Raw genomic sequence first — 27,342 nt, forward strand, 5'->3', positions numbered from 1 at the left:
TTTATTAAAATACACATTAATAAAACAGTAACTCAATATATTTATGTATATGTAGATAGATAGATGTGTGTGTGTGTGTGTGTGTATTTGCATTATAATTTCCTGGCATTTTAGAATATATTGCTTTCTGTGATCCTTGTGACAATTTTCAGCTTTGTATCGACCCTCACCTTCTTGATTCCTGTTTAGATCTCATGAATATGTATGTAATAATTTGGGTATTGGAGATCAAAGTAGCTTAGGGAAACCCTTACTCAGTCACTTCATTCTGAAAAAGGGAAAATTTTCTACATCTATTCTGTGGAAGATCTCAATCCCCTTCCACAAAAGTAGATTTGATAATCTTAGTTCTACTTGTAACAACTTCATCCTAGGTCTGAAAAGTCTTATCAGATCCTAAGGTTTTTTGTTGTTGTTGTTGTTTGTTTTTAAACCAAGTTTACCGCCTCCTTTCTGCCTACCATACAGAGGCAGGGGACAGTTCCAAGGTTGACCTGGAATGACCAGAGTATGATTTATTTCAGACTTTTTATCTCAAGCCTATTTTTTCTGAAGTACCTACTGGTATGCTTCTACCTAATGCTTCTACCTCCCCACTGTGCCACAGTTCCCTTCTCCTAAGGATTCCTTGCAGTGGGTACTGAGGCTCAGACAATGACCTGCTCCTCAGGACACACATCTCTGAGTGGCAGGGCCAAAGTCCTTCTGATCTTCAGTCCAGTGTCCTTCCTACGCAGCTGTAGTTAAAACTACCCAAGAGTCAATCCGCCAGCTAAATACCAAAGGGCATGTAAGCTGAGAGCTGCTCCTAATTTTCACTTCCCTCTCTTGGTCTTTTGATCACTGCAGTCCTCAAAGTCCTCAATAGAAAGACACACAGGAAGAAAGGAAGAAACAAAAGGGCTGACGGGGGGAAAAAAACTACAAGGGCTAAACCTCTAATCAGTTTTGAAATCAATCAGTAGTGTTACCAATCGGTCTCCCAAGTGGAGGTTTTAACTTTGGTTTACACTCAGGGCTGGAGGTGATCTGTGGCTATCTTTCCACTGTTTTCCCCCGTGACAAAGAAGGAATCAACCAAAACCAGCTGTATTTAATGGTGGTACTATTGCCACTTATATATGGCTTTCCCTCCAGTTCTCTTCAGAATGAATTTCATTTCTTCATACTGGTGAAAATTTGTATCATTTTCAGATTTTATAAACAGGACATTTATAGGACAGTGAAATAAAGAATTAAATTAGACAGGGGAAAACGTATCCTCAGGCAAGACAGCTGTAAGTATTTCTTGGACAAAGAAAATGCGTGGGATTCGACGCTCTTCCTTATCTATTTTGAAAATATTTGATTATGAGCATTTATTTCATCAAGCAGGATGACAGGATCCCTGGGAGTTAAGCTCATAAAAGTTCTTGAAACCCTCTTCATGATAATTTCAATTACAGTCCCTAATGTCATTTAACTAAGAAGAAAAAAGTACGAGAAATGAGATTTGACCAGAAGTAACAAACGATTACAGAAAGAAAGGAGACATTTATGCACAAATGGATTTTTGGCAGCGTCATTGTATGTTAAGGAAATCACGGAGCACTAACTATTCTACGACAGAAATCTTGACAAGGTGTGTTAGTAAAATAGCCTCTCTAAAGATATACACTGAGAACAAAATTCATTTTCTTAAGGAACAAATATTTAACGAGGATCCACTATCACCTATCAGTATTTGCTGCTGTAGACAATGATAATGGTCAATATTTTCAGAGGAAAATATCACTAATGACCTGTAATTTCGACCTTCAGGAAATGTCCCTGAAACAGATTAGGTAACCTTCTCCTGTGGTGGCGTTTGACATTTTACAAAAGCCCAACTAATCAGATGGAGTGAAATTACACTGATATGTGAAAGAAAGAATCATTTGAGTTTGCTTCTGATTCTACAGGTTCATTAGACTATCCAAGTTAATATGGAAGAAACCAGTTACATGTATTTTTAAATGGCAAAGCAAGAAAAGTTAGCGGTCATTAAACTCATGATTTGAAATGTTTCAATTTCTCTGCCAATCTCAAAATGGTGCTTTATTTATAGTCAAGCCCAAAATCAGGAGAAAATTACTCCTAATATTGCCGTCATGGAGTTCAACAAAGATGTGGTTATTTTTCAGTCATTAGGTCATTTAATAAAGCTGATGCAAATATTTCAAAAACCTGAAATCATATGGGAAATATTCTCAAAATTATTGAATTCATATAAAGCATGCTATTTTTATTCTAACTAGACAAGGACAAACACAATGGGGTTTCCTTCAAAATTCTTTCTAGATCTTGGGGCACCTGGGTACCTCAGTTGTTAAGCGTCTGCCTTCAGCTCGGGTCATGATCCCAGGGTCCTGGGACCGAGCCCCGCATCGGGCTCCCTGCTCCATGGGAAGCCTGCTTCTCCCTCTCCCACTCCCCGCAGCCTGTGTTCCCTCTCACTGTCAAATAAATAAATAAAATCTTTTAAAAATATATTCTTTCTAGATCTTAACACGATCTTTCCTTTAGCTTTGGTAATTCTGGCTTTTAAATCACTTTGTAAAATTGTAATTAATATGCTAAAGTTTGTTCTATTTTTAAATTGAGATATAATTGACATATTAGTTTCAGGTGTACAATCTAGTAATTTGATATTTGCATATATTATGAGATAATCAACAAAATAAATCTAGTAGCATCCATCACCACACAGTTACAAAAATTTTTTTGTGGTGATGAGGACTTTTAAGATTACTCTCAGCAACTTTCAAATATGCGATACGGCATTATTAACTATAGTCACCATGCTGTATGTTATATCCCCATGACAATTATTTAAAGCTGAAAGTTTGTACCTTTGGACCCCCTTTACCCATTTGGCACACCCCACCCCACTCCCAGCTCCTGTTTCTGGCAACCACTAATTTGTGTTCTAAATAAACTTTAGATTACCAAATGTTTGAACATTATCCAGGTGCTCTTAGGGTGACGATCTACTTTTTGATCTGATCTTTTGCCTTTCATACAACGTAGGAGAACTGATCTGGTGGGCTGAGGGGAATCTAAAAACAATTTGCAGATGTCAGGTTGGATGCCTTTGATTTCAGAACCTCAATATCAATCTCAGTCTAGATAAAATCTAGCTCACCACTACTCTGGGCTTGCTCACCTCTTCCCGTCCTCTCACCCTGACAGGCATCACCCCAAGTCACTGTTCCCATTTATATTTAAGACCAAGCAACACAATTTAAGCCTAATTATCTGATGTTAATCCATAGAGTGCTTTGCATTTAAAGCACATACCTTCTTCATTTTCAAAGCTGGCCTCCAACCAAACATAACTGGTTGGGCCACTTTTCCTCTGTATTTTATAATTCCTTTTGGTAAGTAACTTCTCTAAGAGATGTGAAACCAACAGGAGCACAGCCTAACCTTGATGAAGATGCTTCATGCAGTTTGATGCTAGAGCTCCGGTCCCTCCGTACTGGGGCAGGCTCCAAAGTGGGTAGGCCTGTGGCTGAGGTGGTGGTTGTCCAAGTTGATGAAACCCGTCTCAACAAACCAGGAGGCAAACTCCTTCTCAGGCGCTAGGAAGGAGGAGTGTTGATTTTATCACCAAGCATATTTTTGATCACTCACTTATTATATAATACAATGGAAGAAAATGGGTTTTTAATTGGAAGTGAATTTATTAAACCATATTGGCTGAATACTACCTGTCTGAAAATTGGGTGCTCAGGAGTTCAATAAAAGAATGACTATTATAAAATTAACATTTTGGGATCTTCATTTACATGATGATTGTCATATGGAATTTTAGGAATGAGAGTCACTTACCTTTGGGAGAACCTTGGGGGAAAACTTAAAACTTTATCAGTTCAAAGGGATATACATACTTATCCATGCATTATATTAGTCATGAGCAAAAGTTTTCCCTCAAAGTCATCTGTTTGAGGCATGGATTGATTTTTATCATCTTGCAAAATAGTCTCCACACCAAAGTGTTTATTAATTTAATTTTAATTTCTTGATTTACAAAAGGCAGGAGCTGAGTATAAGAGTGTAACTCACAAAATGCACCACTTTTCTTGTGGCTAGCAAGACTTAAGACATCAGGCATAAGGGTAATATCATCAGTACCAACTCTTCTTAGCAGAAGAGTCTGCTGGTTCACCTGCAACCCTCTCATTACTATTTCTTCTCCTATGATATCCCAAACAGGGTATGTGGCATCAATGGCAGAGAGGCAAGATTCTGAGCTTACCAGGATGAACACCAGCCCTCTAAAGAGGGTCTTCACCTTAAAAATTAAAGTGAAGGTATTCTTCTAATACAACAACAGCAATATGGTTATAATAAGTAGAAGCTCAACCCATTTTTACTTGTGGCTAGCTATTCCTAGTAGACCAATCATGTAGACATTCTTTTCAAAGATGCATCCTGGTCTCCTGAAGATAACAAAAGCTTTTGAGAAGTATATGGCACCTTGAGATTCAAGAATAGCTCAGATCCTAGCTTCCCATATTTCTTAAAGATGTGAATATGCATCTTTGAAAGTAATTCAATAGTAAGAGAAAAGGTCAAGCACTGCAAATACCAGGACTGATGCCTGAAAATCTAACTTCATGTCTATTTTGAGGCTGAATGGAACCAGTTAATCTCTCTCTATTGACTGTCACATCATGCTTAGCCATACCTTTCTCAGAGACTAAGATGTTCAAAAAGAACCATGTAAATACCTAATTGACAAAGTTGTGTGAAACACATTCCTCAGATAAGAGACTCACAACCGCTAATTCATGGGTGTTATTGACTGACCACCAGCTTGAGAGGACAGATGCCTGTTTACCAAACAGATAACTGTTTCGGATGTGCCGGAGAGGACTTAAATTCTGATTTGTTTTCAGTCTTTAAAACAACCCGTTTTCAATTAATGCAAGGTCTAAGCTGGGTATAGGATCCCATTTCCTATAGTTTACATTTGTAAAACTCTTATATCTTACACATAAAAAGAAGGAATTTACAAATCACTAAGGCCATCTTTTACTTTAAGCAATCCAAAATCAATTAAAACTGTTTGAGTTCAAAACTTCTTGGATTTGGGAAAGCCAGGAGGGTGCTGTGAATGATATCACACAAAGAAAGCCATGAGCAGCGGATCTCTGGGTTTCAGAGGGCAAGGGATTTTAAAAAGAACCCACACTAGAGTGGGAGCAGGGACTTTTGCCTGCCCCCCCCACTGCTAAATCCCTCTCCCACAAAACAGAGCCTGACATATAGAAGTAAAAACTTCTTCAAAGTCAGAATTTAAAAAAGGTAAAACTTTCATTTACAGAAAGCTATGTTTAAGTCTTTATGTTTAAATTTTTATTACTTTGATCACCATGATCAACACATCTTCACTGAGTCACTGACATGACTGCATCTGGGTTTGGGGGTAACAAGAAACAGATCTAGAAGGCAAAAGAAAAAGATTTAACCTTTGCAGGGATTGGTCATTAACACCTACCTTGGGAATAGCCAGCTTGTCTTTTTCAGAGCTTTCCTCAGAATCAGAACAGGTGTAATTTTCACTGAAGGAAACAACAGGATTCATGCGGGGCTTGTGAATAGCCTGGAAGGTGAGCTGGGTGTTGAGCAGGTTGCTCACTGCCCTCAAGGATGTGCACACGTTGGGGGGCAGTGAAGGGTCTGCCAAGAGGTCGGTAATGAGGCCATGAGCCTCACCCATCACGGCAATATCCACAGTAATACTGGTTCCTGAGGACTGAGACACCAAACAGAGGAACAAGTGAGAAAAGGCCTGAAGCTGAGGCACACACAGTAAATTGGGACTCTTTCCAAAAAATGGGCTGATTGACTCTTTCAGGCTGTAGTAAAGGAACATTCAAATCACATTTCTTTTTCAAATTTTGCCACAATTTGCCATGGCTTTTGCCATTTTTGTGTTCCTGGAATGTTTTTTAATGTTAGAACTTGGAGAGGGGTAGGAGATATTTGAAGAAATTAAAAAGATAAACACTAGTTTTTGGAAGCCAAGAAGTTGGGGCACCTGGGTGGCTCAGTCAGTTAAGCCTCTGACTCTTGGTTCTCAGCTCAGGTCATGATCTCAGGGTTGGGAGATGGAGCCCTGCCTTTGGCTCCTTGCTCAGTGGGGAGCCTGCTTGAGATCTTCCCTCTCCCTCTGGCCCCACTTGTGCTCTCTCTCTCTCTAAAATAAAAAAATAAATCTTAAAAAAAAAAAAGGCAAGAAGTTTCAGAGAGTTGGAAAAAACTTCCAATCAGCCACTCCTTATGAAGAGCTCAACATTTTAATGCATATTATTTAGAAATTTCATTCTAAAAGTTTAACATTAATATACTGTAAACTTTTAATTTTAGTAATGTTTTAATGTTTAGTAATTTTTAGTAAAATTTTAAAGTAATTTAAGTCTTTTAAGCCTGGTATATTGTAGTTATTTTTTTTAAGATTTTATTTATTTTATAAAGATTGATTTTATATTATTATTATATTATATATTAATACAATTATATATTATGTATTTATTATTATATATAATTTATTATATATAATTATATATAATATATTTACGTTTTGTAATTTTTGTAATACATTTTAAAATACATTATATTATATTAATATTATATTAAGATTTATTTATTCACCTGAAAGAGAGAGAGAGAGAGCGTGCACGTGAGGGGGGAGGGGCAGAGGGAGAGGGAGAAGCAGACTCTCCAATGAGCAGGGAGCCCAACTTGGGGTCGGTCCCAAGGATCCATGATCCCAAGGATCATGACCTGAGCCGAAGGCAGATGCTTAACGGACTGAGCCAGCCAGGCGCCCCTATGGTAGTTACTCAGTTAATATTAGAGATAGGCCCCAAAAGCCTTTGACTTTTGATCAGATTCACATGTTATCTCTCTTCTTGTGGTTGGTAAGAATAGCAATTTTAGTTCCGGTATTCTGTGGCACATCTGTCATCTTTTCTACACTGTCTATCGGACTGACAGTCACTACTCTCTGCTTGCTGAAGAAAGGAAAAGCACAAAAAACAGAGGACAGGATTGGTCCCCACTCTGCTGCTCAGGCCAGAACGCTGGCAGGAAGGCACGAGAGCAAGGGAGAGTATGGGCAGAGTCAAGGCCAAGAGGGTAGATGAAGCTTCAAGACAGCACACAGAAGACCATTAATGCTGGAACATTGCCAGAGCATGAGGCACAAGGAAGCCACATAACTCCGTAACTGCAGTTAGCGATCAGGGTGCAGATCCTGGAACTAGGTACTTACGTCTAAATCCTGACTCCTAACCCTGCCACTTTCTAGCATGATCTCTGGCAAGTCACTAAGATTCTGTGCTGTGATTTCTGCATCTATAAAGTGGATACAGTAATAGCACCAACTTCAGAAGGTAATTCCGAGAATTAAATGGGGTAATATACGTAAAGCACTCAACACTGTGTTGACAACTATAAGTGCTCAATACTGATAATGGTATAAATAATAATGACAGCTCTGGAGTTTTTCAATACAAGGCTGTTAGAAGTTTGGCTATGTATTTAGAAGAAAAGTTTAGTCATTCTCTCACAACAGACTTCAAAATAAACTACAGAGAGATGAAAAATTTAAACATATAAGATTATAAACTTATTATAAGAAAATAACAGGGATTAAGTTATAACATGGGAATGTTAAAAAATAATATGAATTCATAAACTGTCAGTGAAATATATGACAGATCTGACTAAAGACATAAGCTCCTAAGAAAATATACCATAGGCAAAGGAAAAAAACAGTGAGAAAATATTTGTCTCACAGAGAAGACAAAACAAATCCAAATGAAGAGCTTCTAAAAAAAAATCAATAAAAGACAAATTTGGATAAAAGGAATGAATAGACAACCCAAACAAAATGTAAATAATCAAATGTATAAAAAGCTACTTGCCTGCCTAATATTTAAAATACAAATTAATGGGTGCCTGGGTGGCTCAGATGGTTAAGCGTCTGCCTTCGGCTCAGGTCATGATCCCAGGGTCCTGGGATCGAGTCCCGCATCGGGCTCCCTGCTCCTCGGGAGCCTGCTTCTCCCTCTGCCCCTCTCTCTCTCTCTCTCTCTCTCTCTCTCTGTCTCTCATGAATAAATAAATAAAAATCTTAAAAAAAAATAAAATACAAATTAATATAATGAAAACTTTTACTCATCAAAGCGGCAAAATAATAAAGGACTGTCAGCACCAAGTATTAGTAATAGTTTGGGTAAGTGAGCAGTGAGTCAAAATAACCCAGTGTTTGTGAAAGGGTATTTTTCTGAGTCTATCAATTTGTCACTTAAATGTATATATTCTATGATCCAGGAAAACAATGTTAACAGACATCTAAAGAAAAACTGCAAGATGTAAAACTATGAGGACAAAGACATAACAAGTGCAATAGCACTCTGACAACAACCAGAGAGTTCAGCCATAAATGCATATCGATAGAAAAAATGATACAAAGAAAGTTGTAGTATAACTCTATTATAAAGTGGTATATAGTTTTTTAAATGATCTATAAATAATTACTTGAAAAAACACATATTGTTCACTGGTGGGGAAAAATATGTCCTCAAAAAAGTGAATATGTATTATTTTTATAATTGGAAAAATATAAAAATTATGAAAACACCCAAAATACACAAAGATATATAGCCTTAGACCACTATAAGTAATGGATAAGTTTTTCTGCAAAGATATGATATAGAACAGTTATGTCTTTTACCATGGAATAATAATCATAATCATAGCGGCATGACATTTGCTCAGCACAAGTCTACAAGGTACTTCATTTACTAACTTCAGTTTTATTAGTAAAAGATAACCTGCCAGAATCCTAATCAGATATCTGGAATAGGGAAACATCAGACCTCAAACAAATACTCTGGTTCTAGATCTTAAGTGCTGAGCCAGTACACCAAAATAAGATAAAAAATACTTTTTTATCTTATGTTCCTAAATATGTCTGTAATTATTTAATGCTTTATGTGCTGTCTGTGCCACGCTCTTCTCTGTTTGGATGCCTAAATATCTATTATGGACTGACATAAAAATTCAAGTGTAACGTTAATAGTTTCAGGATACACAATCATGCATACTTCACACACGTACCTACACTGTCAACTTCAAAAATGTTCATGAGAAATGCCACCAAACTAAGTTAACATTCCCTTTTGGGAAACACGTATTTTCAAGTGCACCCCTAATTATGATGCTTCTAAAAAATTCACTCAGCGTGACCTTCTGAAAGAGTAATATTTATTCCTATCCATCTACTTTAAAAATGACAGTTTGTCAAACTGTTTTTAGGACATAACATTTTCAGACTTTCTGACAGTGAAATCAACAGTTTATGTTCTATAATTAATAATTAAAGAGGCTTTCTCAAAATGTTCTCACTATACAAAATTTACAAACCTAAAGAAAATGTAGAGCATGTTCATTGATAATCTGAACTAAAACTTTCAATGAATTATTGGTGAGAGAACAAGTCTTTTTTACAATGCTCTCATTTTATGATTTTTAAATAATATTTTCTTTTTTAAGTACTAGATGCATTTCTGATATACTCAGAAAACAACAAATATTAAAAAATTTTAAAGTAACTTTAAAATGCAAACAGAACTGAAAACTCATTCTCCTAAGTCATTGTTAGTGCTATGTAAGAATTCCGAAAAGAAGCACATTATGTACTTTAATGCTATTTATGCCCTAGCTTTGGCCAAAGCAAAGGTCTTCAAGCAAAAACAAAGCAATATTCATGCCAGTAAGAAGTAAATGATCCATACTGGAATTGGCTAAGAAACCAAAGTGGACATTTTTACTATTAAAAAAAGTATACTTTAACGAGGTATACTTAATATGGGAATGAAATCAGGTCTTTGCTACACTGGTTTTCCGATTCAAGACTAGAACTGTACAACGGTCAAAAGTTGCATCACACATAGAAGTTATCACCACTTTTTGGCTCAAATAACTAAAGGCTTCAATGAGGCATAAAATCTAAAACCAGCAATCAGATTTGCTTGCCACAAAATTGCCAAGACTAACCACACATGACAGATGGGCCCCTATTTCAATAAGCAGCAGGCAAGTTATAAAGACACAGGAGAGTCCAAGGAGTAACTATTAAGGAATTTTAGGGGAGAAGGGCTTTGGTTGATAGCAGAGTTTTTTCCTCAGATGATACAAAATACGAAAAAGAGTGACTCACACAGAGGGTACTGCCATACCCTATCCAACTTTGAAAATAATGTAACTAAATTTCTAAATATACCAATAAATACTCAGAAATATTCCATTTAACTGGCGAAATCTTAGTGATAATAAATAGTAAAGGTTAAGTTTATATGAAAGCCACTTTAAAGGAAAGTCTTAAGCTAACAGCCTGAAATCATCTTTGAGTGCAGTAATGAACTATACTAAAGCATAAAACCACAGTTGAGTCTTTTTATGGTAGAGCTAAAACAAATCTTTTCCTTTTTTAAAAAAAAAAAAAAAAGGGACCAAGCAATATAAGACATTCTACTTTGCAAGCTTTCCTTATAATAGAAATATTTATATTTAACATTTAAGAAGATGCAAGTATAATTCCCTGAACATTATTTAAATGACAACCAAATTTGGATCACTACCTTTAAATAGAAAATCTGGAATTTAAGTCTGATAAACAGTTGAGGAAAGTGTGGTTTTATATGTTAAACCAAAAATAACTGATTCTCTTGGTAAATCCACCACTTTTCAAAGCACCCAGTTTTTAAAATATTTTCCCTTCTCCCAATTATCTCCATCCAGTCTACTTTACCATCTCTAGGATGTGAATACATAGATGCCTTGCTATATAATATGATCTAGTTGCTTCCAAGTTACCCTACTCATTGTAAACCAAAGGCCGGGAAAATCTGGAGTTATACATAAGAAGTTAAAGAAATAATAACAAATATACTTATAAACACCATTAAACATAACTCTTAGAATAAGCATGTGTTAATCAACTCAATTATAGGAAATTTGTTTGCACTCTTACTACTGCTGCGCTAAAACTCCGAAATTACACTATTAAAAGCTTTGAATACGTGTAGTGGTCAGAAAGGATGTGCCCTTTATGAAGGACACCCAAGCTTCTAAATTACCCTCAGAGACAAATTTTGAAAAATTCCAACAAATAAATTCATGTAATCAAATTACTAACAGCATGTATGTAAAATAAAATTATATATCTTTAAGTAACATGCCAGATTATTTACTGCAGCACTGTGTTTGGGTTTCTGTCAAAATATCATCCAGAAATGGGGAATTTCTAAAAGGAATAATTGTTAAACAGTTTTAGGAAATAACTACAGGAACAAGGTGAATGAAAACAAAGAAGCCAACACACACCGTTTCGTTTAAAGAATGAGAAGATGCCCATGGGAAAAATCAGAAAGGGACTGGGAAAATTGAGGTCAACAACAATTTGCTATTCAAAATGATCAGGGAGGCTGTCTGGTGTAGAAAGTGGGCTGAAGGTAACGCATCTAATTCCTGATGAATTCTGTTGGAGGCGGCAGCAACATAGTCAAGTTATAGCTCTTCTTCCTACATATTTTGAAGCAAAGATTAAACTGATAACTTAGTCAAATAGGTTACATACATCCCTGCTTAGAAGGGGAAGATACATAATAACTCTCAAGTCTTCTGACTCAGTGAGTTAGTGAGTCATCTGATGAGTCATTTGCTTTGGAGATTAATTTATTCTGACTGGAAAAAAAATTAGAAGCAGTATAAAAGCCCCTCTTCATAATTCTATGTGAAACCCAAAGATAGGTTACAAATGCCAAAGAACCATAATCAAGACAATTACCTACATAACCTAGTTGAGATGCTGTATGCCTTGAATCAGACCACTGTTTTGTTTAATATTTTAACTTAGGATGGTTTCCAAAACTGACCGCAGATTTACTCTAGGCAATATTGTATCCATGGGGGGGTACACAGTCCTCCCCTTTGCAAAAATCAGGGAACTGGGTTAGATCTTCCTAAGGTCCTTCTCAATTCCATGAATCTAAAGCATTTTGCATATACACATACACACATACATCAAAGAAGAAAGAAGAAAATGATTTTAAAACTTATTTCCTGGCATCAGTAAGCATTTTAAATTTGTTAAGACGATTTAAAAAGTATTATGTAGACAGAAAATGCTTTGTTTCACATTGCTAATCATACCCAAGCTCTACCTGATAACTTATGATTGAGTCACTGATGCTGTCTCCTCTCTATATTAAAATGCCTAGGGTACACTGAGTGCTCGGGGCGGGGGTGGGGGGTGGGGAGAGGCTACTCCCCTGGAACTTCTACATACTTCTACTCCCAAGAGTTGAGCTGTACATTTCCCAAGTGTCAGTTTCCTTTGGTCCCACATCTGTTCAGGCCAGTTGTATTTTGTCACTGTAAATTACCTATGCTGATAAATATCCATAAACCAGTGATAACATGAGTAAAAAATGGAAAAGGTGCTTTAAAAACGAAGTTGAGGGGCGCCTGGGTGGCTCAGTTGTTAGACATCTGCCTTCGGCTCAGGTCATGACCCCAGGGTCCTGGGATCGAGTCCCACATCGGGCTCCCTGCTCCGCGGGAAGCCTGCTTCTTCCTCTCCCACTCCCCCTGCTTGTGTTCCCTCTCTCGCTGTCTCTCTCTGTCAAATAATAAAAATCTTTAAATAAATAAATAAATAAATAAATAAATAAATAAATAAATAAATGTAACTCATAAAAGACATTTAAAAAAATAAAAAAATATTTTAAAAAAACGAAGATGAATAGCTTTAAAGACTTCATAAATACATTTCATCAAAGTGAGGTCCCAATATCGATTTCTGTTAAATTAAGTAGGGAAGGTACGACTGTAAACATCCCAAAAGAAAATGATAACCTATCTGAAAGATTTGAACCCAGAATGCTTTCAAGTACCTAAGTCACTTCCACTCTGGAATAAACTGAAACTGGCAGTTGCGTACAATGAAGCACCATGTGGCACACATGGAAGAAAGAGAGCTTCTCACACATGCTCAAAGAGAAACATTCTTGGCTCTTCATCAAAAAGACTCTTGAAAGCCTGCATATTTCTATGTAGTAAGTTAAATATATTACAAGAGGTACAGAAAATAGAGGTCAAAGTTGTATAATTCTCTGCTTTAAAACTTTTAAAATCAACAGAACGACTACAGTCCTGATTCTATCTGTTAAGAGAGCTCCATGCCATTTTAAACCCAACACCTTTCACTTGAAAGCCCTCCAGTGAAAGGAACCATTTATAATAAATAGTTACATCATAGCTATTCGTTACCACCCCTGAAACCAGGAGGAGAAAGTAAGGTTTGGTTTATGAATTAGCACATGGGGTGCAAAAAGGAACAAGTGCCTTTTTTCGTCATGTATGTAATATGGAAGTTTGTATACATGAGAAGTTGGAAAACAAAGTTATAAAGAACCGGGATAAAAGAGAGGAAGTTGTACTTATTCATCAACATCAAATTTTTATTTTGTGACTCAGAACATGGGGCCTTTAAGAGCAGAGGCTCTAGAGTCAGCCTGGCTGCATCCAAATTTAAGATCTGTTGAGATCTGCAAAACATTCATGTATCTCCCTTGCTCGTTTTCTTATTTCTGAGCAGGGGATAATAATAATATCGACCGTATGGTATTGTTGATGATTAAATGCAATCATGCACATAAAGACCTCAGCAGAGGTGCTTAGCCCACAAGGCATGTTTGATAAATATTATATATCACCACATTATTACTGCACAGAAAAAACTGTGTGGTAAAGGCTGCACATCGCACATATGTTTGTCTTCAACATATACTGGGCCAGTAGTTTGTTCATAAATGAAATGCACATAGAGACAGAATTTCTTCCTCAACAAAACCAAAATCACCAAAACAAAAACCTAAATACTTTCATTTCTTATTCTAGGTAAATCTAAAGATCGTACTCCCTATTCCCACGTACTTGTAAGAGTTCTGAGATTAATTCTAGGCTCTCAGAAAGTAATTGTACAAAGGTCCTGGTTTCAGTTAATATGGTTGATTGCACTGGTATAATTTATAACACAGTATGTGAAAGGAATTCTAAAAGCAGGCATCTTAGCTCCATTGTTGGAAGGTTTTTGGTTTTTTTTTTTTTTTCTTTCTATTTAGTCATCCTGGGAGGCACCCTGGGAGGCAAACATAGCATGGGAAGAACATTCTCAGGGTGAAGAGGGAGTTGGGATAAGAGAGGAATAAACAGTGTAAGGGATGACACAGAAAAGGAAAGAGTCCCTGGGACTGTTCTTACCCAACTTTGGTCCTCAATGCTGGGAAAAGATGCTTGTTGGGTTTTTGGGAGTGGTCTCCTACGTCTCTAAAGCACCCTTTGCCACCCCGACGCTCCATGGCTTTCTCTGGGAGGATGCCTGTGGTACCAGGGAGTAGCATCTTGGTCTCTAATGTACTAAATTCACTTAGAAGGTGAGCTGGATTGATAAACGGTCTTTGGTGTATTACTGGTTCTGACCTCAGAGCCAGCAAAATTGCATATGTGTTTATACTTTCATAGGACCCATTTATAATTTTAGACTTGAAGCTGGTTGGGAAATTTTTTAAAAATGAAATCATGTGAAAATTTTGCAGTAACTCATTGTAGGCTGAACTTTGGCTAAATGCCATCCTAAGGAAGCAGATGTTTGCTTATTTTAATTTTCTGGCAGGGAATATGAGTTTACATTTGGATTTTCTCCTTAAGATAATATATATGTACAGTAGGAGGAAAACATATAGGGCCCTTCATCAAACTGCTTTCCAACATCTCTGTGGGCTGGCCTCATGGGAGAGGTGAGGCATAGCAAAATGCAGCAGTTATCAGAATTCTCAACTTCCTTCTCTTTTGATGTTCAAAGAGCACTCCATGTTACCAAACGGGATACAGTATGCGGCCTTGTGTCCTTAGAGATTTCCCTATAATCTACCTGTAATTAAGCCAAAAATTGTAAAGCAGTCCCTCTGTTTTCTAAGTACCTTCCAGACACTAGCAAATTTGCTCAACAGCCTCAAAAATAACAATTAACACAGAATACTGTTTTTGTATTTAGGAAATAAAACATACTTATTAAATCACTTACTCTCGTAAGCACCCATATTGCTAAAGACAACCTTAGCTGCCTTTGACTTCCAGGCTGGTTCTGTTTCTTCTAATTAGAAAAAGATGAGGTGGCTGGTGAAAGTATGAGGAATTCAGGTAAGGAGCTGTCCTTTTGACTGCTCACGCAAAGGAAGGCAGGAAGGCTTGGAGAGTATAAATTGCTATATAAATAAAAAGCATTATTATTTCTGTTAGTGGAAGAAACCGGATTTTCTGACTGAGTTTAGAAATATAGAAAAATTAAGAATCTCTGAAAAGAGTATGAACTCATAAAAGCTGATGTATTTTGATGGTCCTTGACTTGTTAGGTTTTGAGAATTGCTATTGAACTTGAACTTGAGGTTTCTGTTTGCTTAGCCTAAAAACAATTTCAGTGAACAACAGATGGCAGTATTCTGCCTTTTTAAAGAACCCTAATTGTCGGAAGAGCTTTTGAATGAGCGCTGCTCCCTCATTAACCCTCAGAGTTTAGTTTCTTTTTTCACGGGGCGGGGGGGGGGGGGGGGTAACAAAACTAAAAAAAGAATAACTTCCATAAAACTATTGGTAGAAAGTAGTACAAAATTTTAAATTGTGTTATATCTCTCAGGACCATTGTTAAAGTGAAACTATAATTACATCATTGATAATTCTTCTCAATTACGAGCATTTCAGTTCCGTCACCCTTTCCCATTTTCATAAGGTAAACATTGTACAGATGACTCATTTTCAGATGCAATTGGATTTAAATTTTTTCCCACTTGTAATTTTCCATTGTGATGAAAATAATCATAAAACAAAACAAACACAAAATCAAAATATGCATTCGAACACCATGGTTTTGTGAGCCTTCACTGCCATTTGTTCTATCCGCCCTGTGTTATCTGCCACCAGACTCTCCTATGTCGTGGGCACTTACTTAGCTGTGTTACTGATTTACTCCTAACGCTGCCTAACCGGGAGCTCTTCCCTCTGATTCCTGCAGTAGCATCCAGCCTGTTCACCACATGTGTGCCTGGACCTCATACGCCACCCAAGCACCAAACACAAAAACAAACAAATGAAAAACGCTGGAAGCTGTAACTTCAGAAAAATCTTGCATCGCTGACCAATTCTCACATGTATTCTTAGAACGTCTCTGTCGAAAGCACTTGTGACAGTTTTCAATCCAACTCTTTGATGTGTGATCTTGATAAAGTGTTGTCTTCCTCTTTTAGGCTGAAAATGTTACGAGGACAAAGGCAACGCTAGTTTTCATTCACCAGTTTAACCCCAGACCCTAGTTTAGTATCTGATCATGGGTAGGCACTCAGTGATATTAAAAATGAGTGAAGTCATAAGGACCATATTCTAAACCTCCAGAGAAGTACATTTCCTCTCTCCCAGTTCTATGCCTTGAAGAATATAAAAGGACAAATTACAGTGTCCAAGGTATTTCCTTAAAACAAATAATTGAATTTTCTGGAAGCCATCCTAAAACATTTAGCCTTCTAGCACAATTTCATGTTCTGATTTTAACTTAAGTAAAAATATTGAAATACTGGAGTCATAAATAAAAATGGTATTTAACAAACTGATTCTGGAATAACTCCTACGCAGGAAACAGTGAACCTGCGGAGGAAAATAGTGCTGAGGCAAAAAAATGACTCTATGCCTTTTTCTATAACGTGATAATCATATGGAAAGAGCGTGCAGAGGATTTGCGTATACAGATGAGTATGTTTTTGGGAAAAGAGTTAAAAGGCCTGGAGGTAGAGAAAGAATGACCTTTTAGTAATAACACTCAGAGGAAGTAGAGAGTGCTTCAGGTTGAAAAGGATGTGTCCTTGTAGAGCACAGTGATTATAGTTAATAATACTGTAATACATATTTGAGAGTTGCTAAGAGTGGATCTTGAAAGTTTTCATCACAAGAAAAACATCTGTAATGATAGTGATGAATGTTAACTAGACTTATTGTGGTGATCATTTTGCAATATACATATTATCAAATCATTATGTCGTACACCTGCAACTAATATAATGTTGTGTGTCAATTACATTCAAATTTAAAAACAGAAGAAGAAGAAAAGGATGTGTCTGGAGAGGTTTGAGGGAATACATCATGACAGGAACAGGAGCCAAATCCAAGAGCTTTGATTAACCCACTAAGAGTAATGAGAAACCTCTGCAGGGTAGTGACATCATCAGTACATGGGGAGGAAGGAGTCAGGCTGACTTTCAGGCTTATAGCTTAGACAGACGGATAGCTAAGAACCCTTCCCTGAATTAGCAATCATAGGAGAAGGAATGAGTTTTGATGTGGATGCTGAGATATTCATCTTTGTGTAAATATGTGCTATTCACAGGATGATTCAAAGTTGCACATCAAGAGAAACATCTGAACTGAAAATACACATCCGGGTATCACTGACACAGATACGGTCATTTCAATAACACCCTACATGGAAGTGTATAAAGTGAAAGAAGAGTGGACTGAAGGCAGGACCATAATCAATACTAATTTACAATGGTCAGGGAGAAGAGACTCTCACAAAGGAAAATGAGAAAGGGCAACTGAAAATTAAGAGTATAGGGTCATATGGGTCAAGGAAATGCTTCTGTCAAGAGGAGAAGAGTGGCCAGTGGTGACTGATGAGATTTTTAGAGATTAATAAATCCTGGAAAGTATTCCCTTAGTTTAGTATCTGGCAGGTCACTGGTAACACTAAAGAGTACAATTTTAGTGACATGCTGAGGCTGTAAGTCACACTGCAAAAAACTGAGCAAAGAAAAGGTGTGAAAATGGAGACAATGTAGACAACTCTCTTCTGAAAACTAGCGGTAAAATGGAAGGTATGTCCCTATCTATCCAGAGGGAAAACAGGCTCTAAAGAGCTGGGGAGCACGTGAGCAAACACAAATGTTGAAGGGGGAGATCCCACTAGTATGAAGGCGTTCAAGTGCAACAAAAACAGTGGGAATGATAAAGAGATCAATGTCCAGGAGAAGGAAGTAGAGTGGGACTAACCTTTCATAATGGGGGTACATTTCCCATGGTAACAGTGAGGAAAAAAGCCTAGATCTGCAGGGGAGAAGTTGGAGTTCCTATACTTTGGGTTTTATCTAACTCTGGAGATTAGTCTTGAGTCCCTTGTTGAGAAAGTGATATAGGCAATGTTAGGTTAGAAGTAGTGAGGAGAGGGCGCCTGGGTGGCTCAGTCGGTTAAGCGTCTGCCTTTGGCTCAGGTCATGATCCCAGGGTCCTGGCATTGAGTCCCACATCCGGCTCCTTGCTCAGCAGGGAGCCTGCTTCTCCCTCTGCTGCTGCTCTCTCTCTCAAACAGATAAATAAAATCTTAAAAAAAAAAAAAAGAATAAGTATGGAGGAGAATGAAGAACGTTTGAAAGAGGAGTAAGAAATAGCTGGCTAGATTCTCAGCCAATACTGCCGGTCTAGCTGAGGTTAGAGACTTCAGCTCCAATATGCTGTTTGTGTGCCTTCCAGTGGTACTCAGCGTGAAATTTTACACGAAAAGGCAACAAAGTGAAAACAGGAGGGCTCTGCCAGAAAGGAAAGAGAGAAGGCTGAGCCATTGGACCCGAGATCCTGGGAAAGTGGAAGAGCAGGCCCAGAGCAGGCGAGAAACAGAGCAGTCAAGCTTGAAGAATCATGGGGTCAGAATGCAGGCTCGGGTATCTGTATGAGAAAAACAAACGCAGGATTCCATGAGTAGACCAGTCTCTCAGGCATGGAGGATTTCTGCTGCTTATTAGTAGAAAATAAGGTTGAAAAGGAAATATGAAGCCAGATTTCAGATGCCCATGAATGGAGGACAAAGCTTTCTAATTCTATCAGTTCGTAATTGAGTGATGAAAGATGTCCAAGAAGGAAAATGATGTCATCGAACAGTGCACAGTGCTTGAGGAAGGCAGAGGTGTGGAGAGAAGACAACAGATTTGACCAGGGCTGCCACAACAAGACGTGGGAAACTAGGATTCTTGCAGCATCAATGACCAGGGAGGGAAGAGGGACAGTAACATTAAGGAGCATCAACTGCACTTGTAAAGTGATTCAATACTGAGACATGAAAAAAAAATACAATGCATTAATTCCTGCAGTAGTCTTCTTTTATTTTGTTCACAGTATTCTCAGTTCCTTCTCTTGAAAATCTCTTCAAGGGCTCTTGCCTTCACAAAATAAAATGTGGAGAGTTCACTTGTCAGTGTATAAAATCCACCCTGGGTCTCAGCAACTAAGAAAATGTTCTCTTTTTGATATATCATGGTAGTGGCCCTCCACAGTGTAAGGAGAGGGGGTGAATGGACACTCTTAATAGCCCCAAGTTGTTTTAATACAACATCCAATACTTCATAAATGTATTTTTAAAACTCAGTAAATTCCAGTTTCTAACTAAGCAAAGGCACTGTAAATTATGTAACAAGGTTTCCAAATGTATAAATAGATCAAATTTCAAAACGCTTTTACATCAAAAAATTTGGGGGGGAACTCAGAATGAATTTTTCTAGAGAAGTAATACTACAAACAGTGATGAAATTCCTAGGCCAGCTCACAAAAGCTTATACAACCACTTAATAGTAGGTATGATAGCATTTTTTTGGTTCTACATTGCAAATGCACCCTATTTCAATCACAGTGCAATCTTTTAAGAAAAAACACATTTTATCAATGGTGTGATTCAAAAAGGAAATATAGAGGCACTGGAAAACATCCATTTCTGCATCATTTACTCAACAAATATTAACTGAACATCTACCGAGTACCTGGTAATGTCTATACCCTAGGGCTATGGAGATGAATGAGTTTGGCTGCCCTCAAGAAGCCTGCAGCCTAGTGGAAGATGCTCAGGGGACCAAAAGTGATCAGAGGACTAAAGAGGAAGCTAGGGGAACCCTGTGATGAATCACCACCACCTCTGATTACAAGGAGGGAAGTAAGTTTTTTCTCAAAATGCAAGACTCTAAACACCTACATCTGGCCAACTTTGAAAATTGAGTCACCATATATCATCCATAGCTCTCCTGAAAGTAGGATGAAAATAAAAATAAATTTTCCAGAGAAGCATGAAAAGGAAGAGGGACTGGTTGCAAAGATACTCATGACTCAAATATAGAAATGTCTGGTTTCTCGACATTTCCCTCAAAATCTTCAGCCCTTAGAATTCTCAAAGCTCCAACACCCAACTCTCAACTTTGAAACCTGGATTTCAAGGCTTCCCAGCATCCCGTTCCCCCAGTAAAGAGTAGGGAACGTGAAGCTCCTTGGCCTCTCAGAGCACATTCGGGTCTGCCTGCTTCTTGCTAACTGGTTTTAAGGGATGAGGTAAGCTTACCTGTGAACCATTTTACATGCAGAGAAGATCTGAGTAAAATATTAAAAGTTAGTAATATAATGGAACACTACATCAAAAACTAATGTTGTAATGTATGGTGATTAACATAACAACATAATAAAATAAAAAAAATGTAAAAAAAAGTTAGTAATATCATTTCTTGATTTTCCAGAAGGCAACTCACAGCTCTACAAATTATAAAGGGAATGACTTTCAAAATTTGAAACTAGGGCAAAAATGGTTAAGTAACTTGTCCAGCAGGTCCATTCTGGACCTACACTATTAATCACAACACTAAACTGTCCGTCAGTATTTTAGGGTAACCGTTCCTATGTATGGTCACTTATCTTTGATGAGATAAAATATCTTTGTCAATTTGCTACATATTGTTAGTTTTGCAAACGCTTCCTTCAGTTAATCTTTATCAATTTAGGCTCTCCTTATCAAGGAGAACTTATTAACATCATCAGGATACTCTGAGAATTTGTGTGATACTCCCTTCCTTTACATTGCTTTTGAAAATCAAATTAGACTCTTCGCAGAACTAATTTTTAGGGAAGACCCCACTACTAATGTTTCTCCATCAAGAAAAATGCCACTTATTTTTTTCCTCCTTATTTCCTATCCTTAGGCCAGATCTCATATAATATTTGCTCCTGGAAGGAAAAACTTGTGGTTCTTGTAGAGACTTCTGTTGCTAATAGGAAAGCATCTGTCTTTGTTTTCCTTTTAGGTGGTAATGAAAATAAAATTTTATAATGCATCTGTCTACAAGTCTGGTTTAATTACTTCAGTTTAAGAAACTGGTTTCAGTTATAATCTTATTATATTCATAATGTTATGAGACACTCAGATAATAAATATGATTATCTTCGGGTCAATAGACCCCGGTAACTCACCAAGATATTTAATAGGTAGATGTGGAGAAGGATTATAAAGATTCTGTATAAAAAGCATTTCAAAAGATACCCTACCCCTCATGTTTAGCAACAATGTGCTTCTGAGTGAAGAGGAAATCAGGCAAGAAAAGAAGTTATTTGGTCATAACGATGAGTCACTCAACATTTATGTCATAGTTTTGTTTTCTTCCTTGCAGACATAATTGTTAGGTTCAACAATGCTCCCACATGCTGTTAGTATAGCAATAATAGGATATCGAAGGAATACAAATGGCCAACAATTTGTTGAGATTCAGCATAGATTCCTTAAGACAAAGGTTGCAGATAACTGCAAAGAAGACAAAGTGACTTCAGAAATTATATTCAAAGATTATAATTTTACAAGATTAATAAAAGTGCTGATTAAAAGGGTTTATTCCCCCCCTCCTGGGGATCAAGAGGAAGGATCTAGGGAAAAGCTGATAGTGAATTCCTCTTTAGCTATCATTTCAGTCTATCTTAGTTTTATTTCATCTTAAAATAAGAAGATATGAATGGGGGTGCCTGGGTAGCTCAGTTGGTTAAGCATCTGCCTTCAGCTCAGGTCATGATCCCAGGGTCCTGGCATCGAGCCCCGCAATAGGCTCCCTGCTCAGTGGGGAGCCTGCTTCTTCCTCTCCCTCTGCCCCTCCCTTGCTTGTGCTCTCACTCGTGTTCTCTCTCTCTCAAATAAATAAATAAAATCTTAAAAAAAAGAAGATATGAATGGAAGTATAATACAAGAACCTAATTAAAATATCCCATAGAGAAAAAATAAGCAAAGCATGATTAAAACAAACACGGGCCAGAAGCAATGAATGTTTTCACATGCTGATTCTTATGGCAAACTAAAGACTAAAATTAATATAGAGTGAGGTCTAACTAAAAATAGCCTCAAATTGTCTTTCCTGCTGGTTTCAATATTTCTAACAAAGAATTTAAACTTACTATCATGTCTCTATCATTAGCCACCCTATACAATGGCCCAAAAGATCAAACAGATTTTAAGATGCCCATCAAGCAGGTCTTGCGGCTGTTGATCAGTCAACAGACTTGATTGTTGACCTAGGGACTACTGTAGCGTTTTAATATCAAAGCAAATATGTCCAGAGACATGCCCCAGGTTCTTAACTCTCTTCAAACCCTACACAGATGTTGTGATTGACTCTCTACACGAATCATGGTGATTGCACCCCTAAGGCCAAAAATTTGGTCAAGAATGCATAGGTCTTAGTCACTGTAATTCAATGAGACATGAGGGGAACCTTGCTTAGTGCTTCTAGGCAAAAATTCTTCACCCTCCAAAAGGAAGCAATGTTGCTGCTAGCAGCCATCTATGGATCACAAGTGGAATCAGCATTAGGATGAAGCTAATAGTGTAGACAGTAGCAAAGTAGAAAGAATAAAGAACTTACATCTGTTACAATGTTAAGTCATGAATTCACTAACCCTGAAGACTTCTTTCCTCTGGCCTTCTTATTATAAGAGATAACATAATAAAGCATTTCAAATTATGTGCTACCACTAATCTGAATAAAGTTTTCTTTTTCTTACGGTTGGAAACAACTAATACAACATATAACTTTACCAAATGCATATGGAAATAGTGGATAAGTAGGTGGTAATGAAAATAAAATTTTATAATATATCTATCTACAAGTCTGAGTTAATTAATTTTTTTGTTTTCATTTAAGGGACACCTGGGTGGCTCAGTCAGTTAAGTGTCTGCCTACCGCTCAGGTCAGGATTGCAGGATCCTGGGATCGAGTCCCACATCAGGCTCCTTGCTCAGCGGGGAGCCTGCTTCTCCCACTGCCTGCCACTCCCCCTGCTTGTGCTCTCTCTTTCTGACAAATAAATAAAATCTTAAAAAAAGTTTTTATTTCAATTCCAGTTAGTTAACACAGAGTGTAATATTAATTTCAGGTGTAAAATATAGTGATTCAACACTTACATACAAAACCCAGGGCATCACAAGTGCCCTCCTTAACCCCCTTCACCTACTGAATCCATCCCCCACCCACCTCCGTTCTGGTAGCCATCAGTTTGTTCTCTAGAGTTAAGAGTCTGTTTCTTGGTTTGTCTGTCTGTCTGTACCTCTCTCTCTCTTTTTTTCCCTTTGTTTGTATATTTTGTTTCTTAATTTCCACATGTAAGTGAAATCATATGGTATTTGTCTTTCTCTGACTGACTTATTTCACTTAGCATTACACTCTCTAGCTCCATCCCTATCACTGCAAATGGCAAGATTTCATTCTTTTTTATGGCTGAGTAATAGTTCAGTGTGTGTGTTTACATATATATACGACTTCGTTTTTTTATCCATTCATCAGTTGATGGACACTTGGGCTGTTCCCAGAATTTGACTACTGTAGATAATGCTGCTATAAACACTGGGTGCATAAACACGGTTATAGCATAAACATGTTATAGTAGGATTATCTACAAAATGACTTTAAAGACCTGGTTTCAGTTACTATCTTCAGAATATTATGAGGCAATAAAAATATGATTATCAGAGGTTCAGCAAACCCTAGTAGCCCGCTGGGAGCTATGAGAGCAGAGCAATGACTAGTTTCACTCTAGCTAAGTGACTCACTTCTAACACCAGCACGCCAGCACACTATCCATATGGGTGTCTTAATTGCAAATTGCCACATTTGCAACTCATGGACCTTCAACATGACTTGCAATAATCAAAATGCCATTCATAAAATCTTCCTGTGAAAATGTACTCCACTATCATGTGTGGATTTCATGAGCTTCTTGAAGATAAGAATCATTTTATATCTATTTTCTACTCCCACGGCAACTTTAAGCATACTCAGGAAAAAGGTGCCTAATTACTTTAAATGAATTACCTTACTCCAATTCTTTTGGGCAATATACAAAGTTTATCCAATCCTTCATTGAAATTTCTAATTTAGCTTTCCATGAATTTCTAAACATGGGGAGAATTTTATAATTTTAATTTCCTCCCTATTGTTTCACGGAAATTTTCTTTTTTCTTTCCAACGCCAGTCCCCCACCTCTATAAATGTAATCTCATGCTTCTAAAATGGACAGTGTATTTCTCTTTTTGTGTTTTTCTTAGTCACTCTTTTTTTTTCTTCCCCTTTCCCTCCTCTCAACCTAAAAACATTGTCAGCATTTCTCTTGCTAACAAAATTGTTCTTTGACCCCATCTAAGATGCTATTTATTCCTTTTAAATTCTAATCTATTAAACCCCTGGAAAGAGAGCTCTGCTCTCTCTTAACACCCTTTAAATATATTTTTTGAAAAGATTATTTGAGAGAGAGAGAGAGAGAACAAACAGGGGGAGGGGCAGAGGAAGAGGGAGAAGCAGGCTTCCCGCTGAGCAGGGAGCCCGATGTGGGGCTCGATCCCAGGACCCTGGGATCATGACCTGAGCCGAAGGCAGACGCTTAACGACTGAGCCACCCAGGTGCCTCATTTAAAGAGATTTTTAATCTTTTTTAAAAATATATATTTAAAGATACTTTTATTTTTTCTAAGATACTTTATCTTTTTTTTTAAGATATTGAATCTTCTATTCATCGCAATCTGATTTATGTCTCTGATAAAATAAAATCCTCTATCAAGTGCAATCAATATCTTAGCTAAAATATCTAATAACAACATTCCCGGTTCTGTCTTTCTTCACCCTGCTCCACAGCCTCTTTCTCCTGTCCTCTCCTCTCCTGGTCCAGTCCCTCTGAGAAGGAACTCTATGCCTGCTTTGCTGGGTCTTCTTCCCTCCTTACTCTATGTCTGCTTTGCTGGGTCTTCTTCCCTCCTTACTCTATGTCTGCTTTGCTGGGTCTTCTTCCCTCCTTAACTATTGACCCTTGGTACTGATTTTTCTTGTTCTATCTATGCCCTTCCCTTCCAGCTTTCATCCTGTGTCACAGTGAGTACCTGCTAATTTGGAGCTCCAACACTGACCATTTCTCTGGACTCGGGCCTGTGTGCTTATCTGCTCCCTGGACAGCTTCACTTGGATACCCCATGGTTAGTTCAGACCCTGCCTTCTCTAGGAGAACATTTCACCTCCATCTTCTTGACTGTTCTTTCCCTCCATGATTTTCTACCTTGGCTAACAAAAAAATCAGTCACCCAAACTGGACACCTTGACTTTTTCTGAAGTGATTTTTTACTTTCTTATCTCCAACATCAGACTGATCACTGCATCTGAAAATTTCTGCTGACGAGCTGTTCAACTTCTAGAATGCCTTAATCCCTTGCCCTTAAATCCATCTCATTATTTCACAAGAGGATGACTGCAGGTTTTTTCTTCCAGTTTTCTCCCACCACAAACTTGATTTTTCCCAATACAGAGATACTAATATGCTGCTCTGTTATTTTCTTTGATGGTTTCCCAAAGTCATAGAATCAGATTCAACTTCATGACATGGCTTTAGGCATCTTAAAATTTAGCCCTTAACCCCTATTACCCCAGTTACATGTCCATATATCCCACTAACGTGTCTCCTCCTCAGCTGTCCTAGATGATCTCCTCAATATACCATGCCTTTGTTTATGGTGTTACTTCTGCCTACCACTTCATCTCTCTGATATACTGGTATTAATGATCAAGATCCAACTTTCAAACATAAAACACTTAGGCCTCATTCCCAGACTGACACCAAATTAATCACTTCAGCCTCAAAACCTCCCTAGTATTCTGTCCTAACATCTACTATCATATTGCTAATTGTCTGTGAATATATTCCTTGCCAGACTGTGGATTTGAAGGCAAGACTGATTTTTATTCATTTTTATAACCTTAGCACTCAGCTTATTATAAGAACTCCCAAAACCTAGTTATTACATGAATTCTGCCTTCTAACACAATCTGTCATTCTTATAAATAGTTCTCAAAAGTTTGTAGACTCTCCATCATACTCTTCAGTCCAAAAAGTGTGCCTTCGCCTGGTCTTTATAGCCAAAAACATCCCCTTCAAGTTCTCACAACCTCCTACTGAGTATCATGTTGCTTAAGGCAACTGCCTGTAATAAACACACTCAACTGACTGGCAACCATAGGTTCCCAGGAGCCAGGGAAAAAAAAAGGAGGGGAGTGTTGAAGAAAGGAGAGGCAGCATATTTGAATTTCCTTTGGATGCACTCGCTGATTTTCCTCGGTCCTTGACTATGTGACCCACTGCTTATATTCGGGGCTCCTTTCCTTTATATGATTAACACTCCAGCAAGCACTCCACTTGACGGAAAGTGGCTTTCTTTGTAGTAATGACACACTTACATTATTGGGAAATACGAGAACACAGAAGGGAAAAAATCAGAACGAAAAGATGTTGAAGCATTGCTGAAATAGTAGTTTGATACTACCAACTGTATAGGACTATATACAATGTTTAAATTTCTTTATTTAGTGCAGGTTGATCATCTGTCCCTCCAAAGAGGTAATTCTGGAGATCTACAGTTAATCCATCTGCTTTCTCAAAACTAATACTAACTTTTGAGAGCCTTCCACTGTAATCAACACATAATCATCCCATACGCTCTTTGAAGATGATATTCTTTCTTCCTTCAGATTCAGGAAGTTTTTTTAAAAAAAGGCTTTTCAATCAAATCTTTACATAGTTAAGATTTACCACCTTTCCACAATCTAACCTACCCAAGAGTGTCAATGATTGACTTTTCTGCTTGGGAGACATACTGGTATCTGTGCGGAGATTTTGGCCATAAATGGTAAATATTATAGTGAAAATTATGTTTGTCATGAAGAATTTATTGTGGTAAATATTTTTTTGCTGACAAGTTATAACAGGGAATATTAGAAAGGAGCAGCTGGGAAAGAAGAGCTGGTTTCACTGCAACTCAAATATCCCTAACTGGCCAACTGGTGTTCAAAAGAACCTGGCAGAAAAAGCCCTGACATTCAG

At 37.5% G+C, this 27,342-nt stretch overlaps 1 protein-coding gene across 2 annotated transcripts in view; it reads right to left on the reverse strand.

Moving 5' to 3' along the window:
- Positions 1-27,342, reverse strand: part of PDE3A (phosphodiesterase 3A) — a 316,118-nt gene that overhangs the window by 50,013 nt on the left and 238,763 nt on the right. For both annotated transcript variants that reach the window (XM_025879891.2, XM_025879892.2), the window contains 2 exons: positions 5,525-5,782; positions 3,448-3,602 (listed from right to left, as the gene is read on the reverse strand). In XM_025879891.2, coding sequence (XP_025735676.2) covers positions 3,448-3,602; positions 5,525-5,782 — 413 coding nt within the window. The remainder of the gene's footprint in view (positions 1-3,447; positions 3,603-5,524; positions 5,783-27,342) is intronic.

This window comes from Callorhinus ursinus, unplaced genomic scaffold (assembly GCF_003265705.2).
Source record: "Callorhinus ursinus isolate GAN/ISIS: 27379988/994484 unplaced genomic scaffold, GSC_fseal_2.0 scaffold27, whole genome shotgun sequence".
NCBI lineage: Eukaryota > Metazoa > Chordata > Mammalia > Carnivora > Otariidae > Callorhinus > Callorhinus ursinus.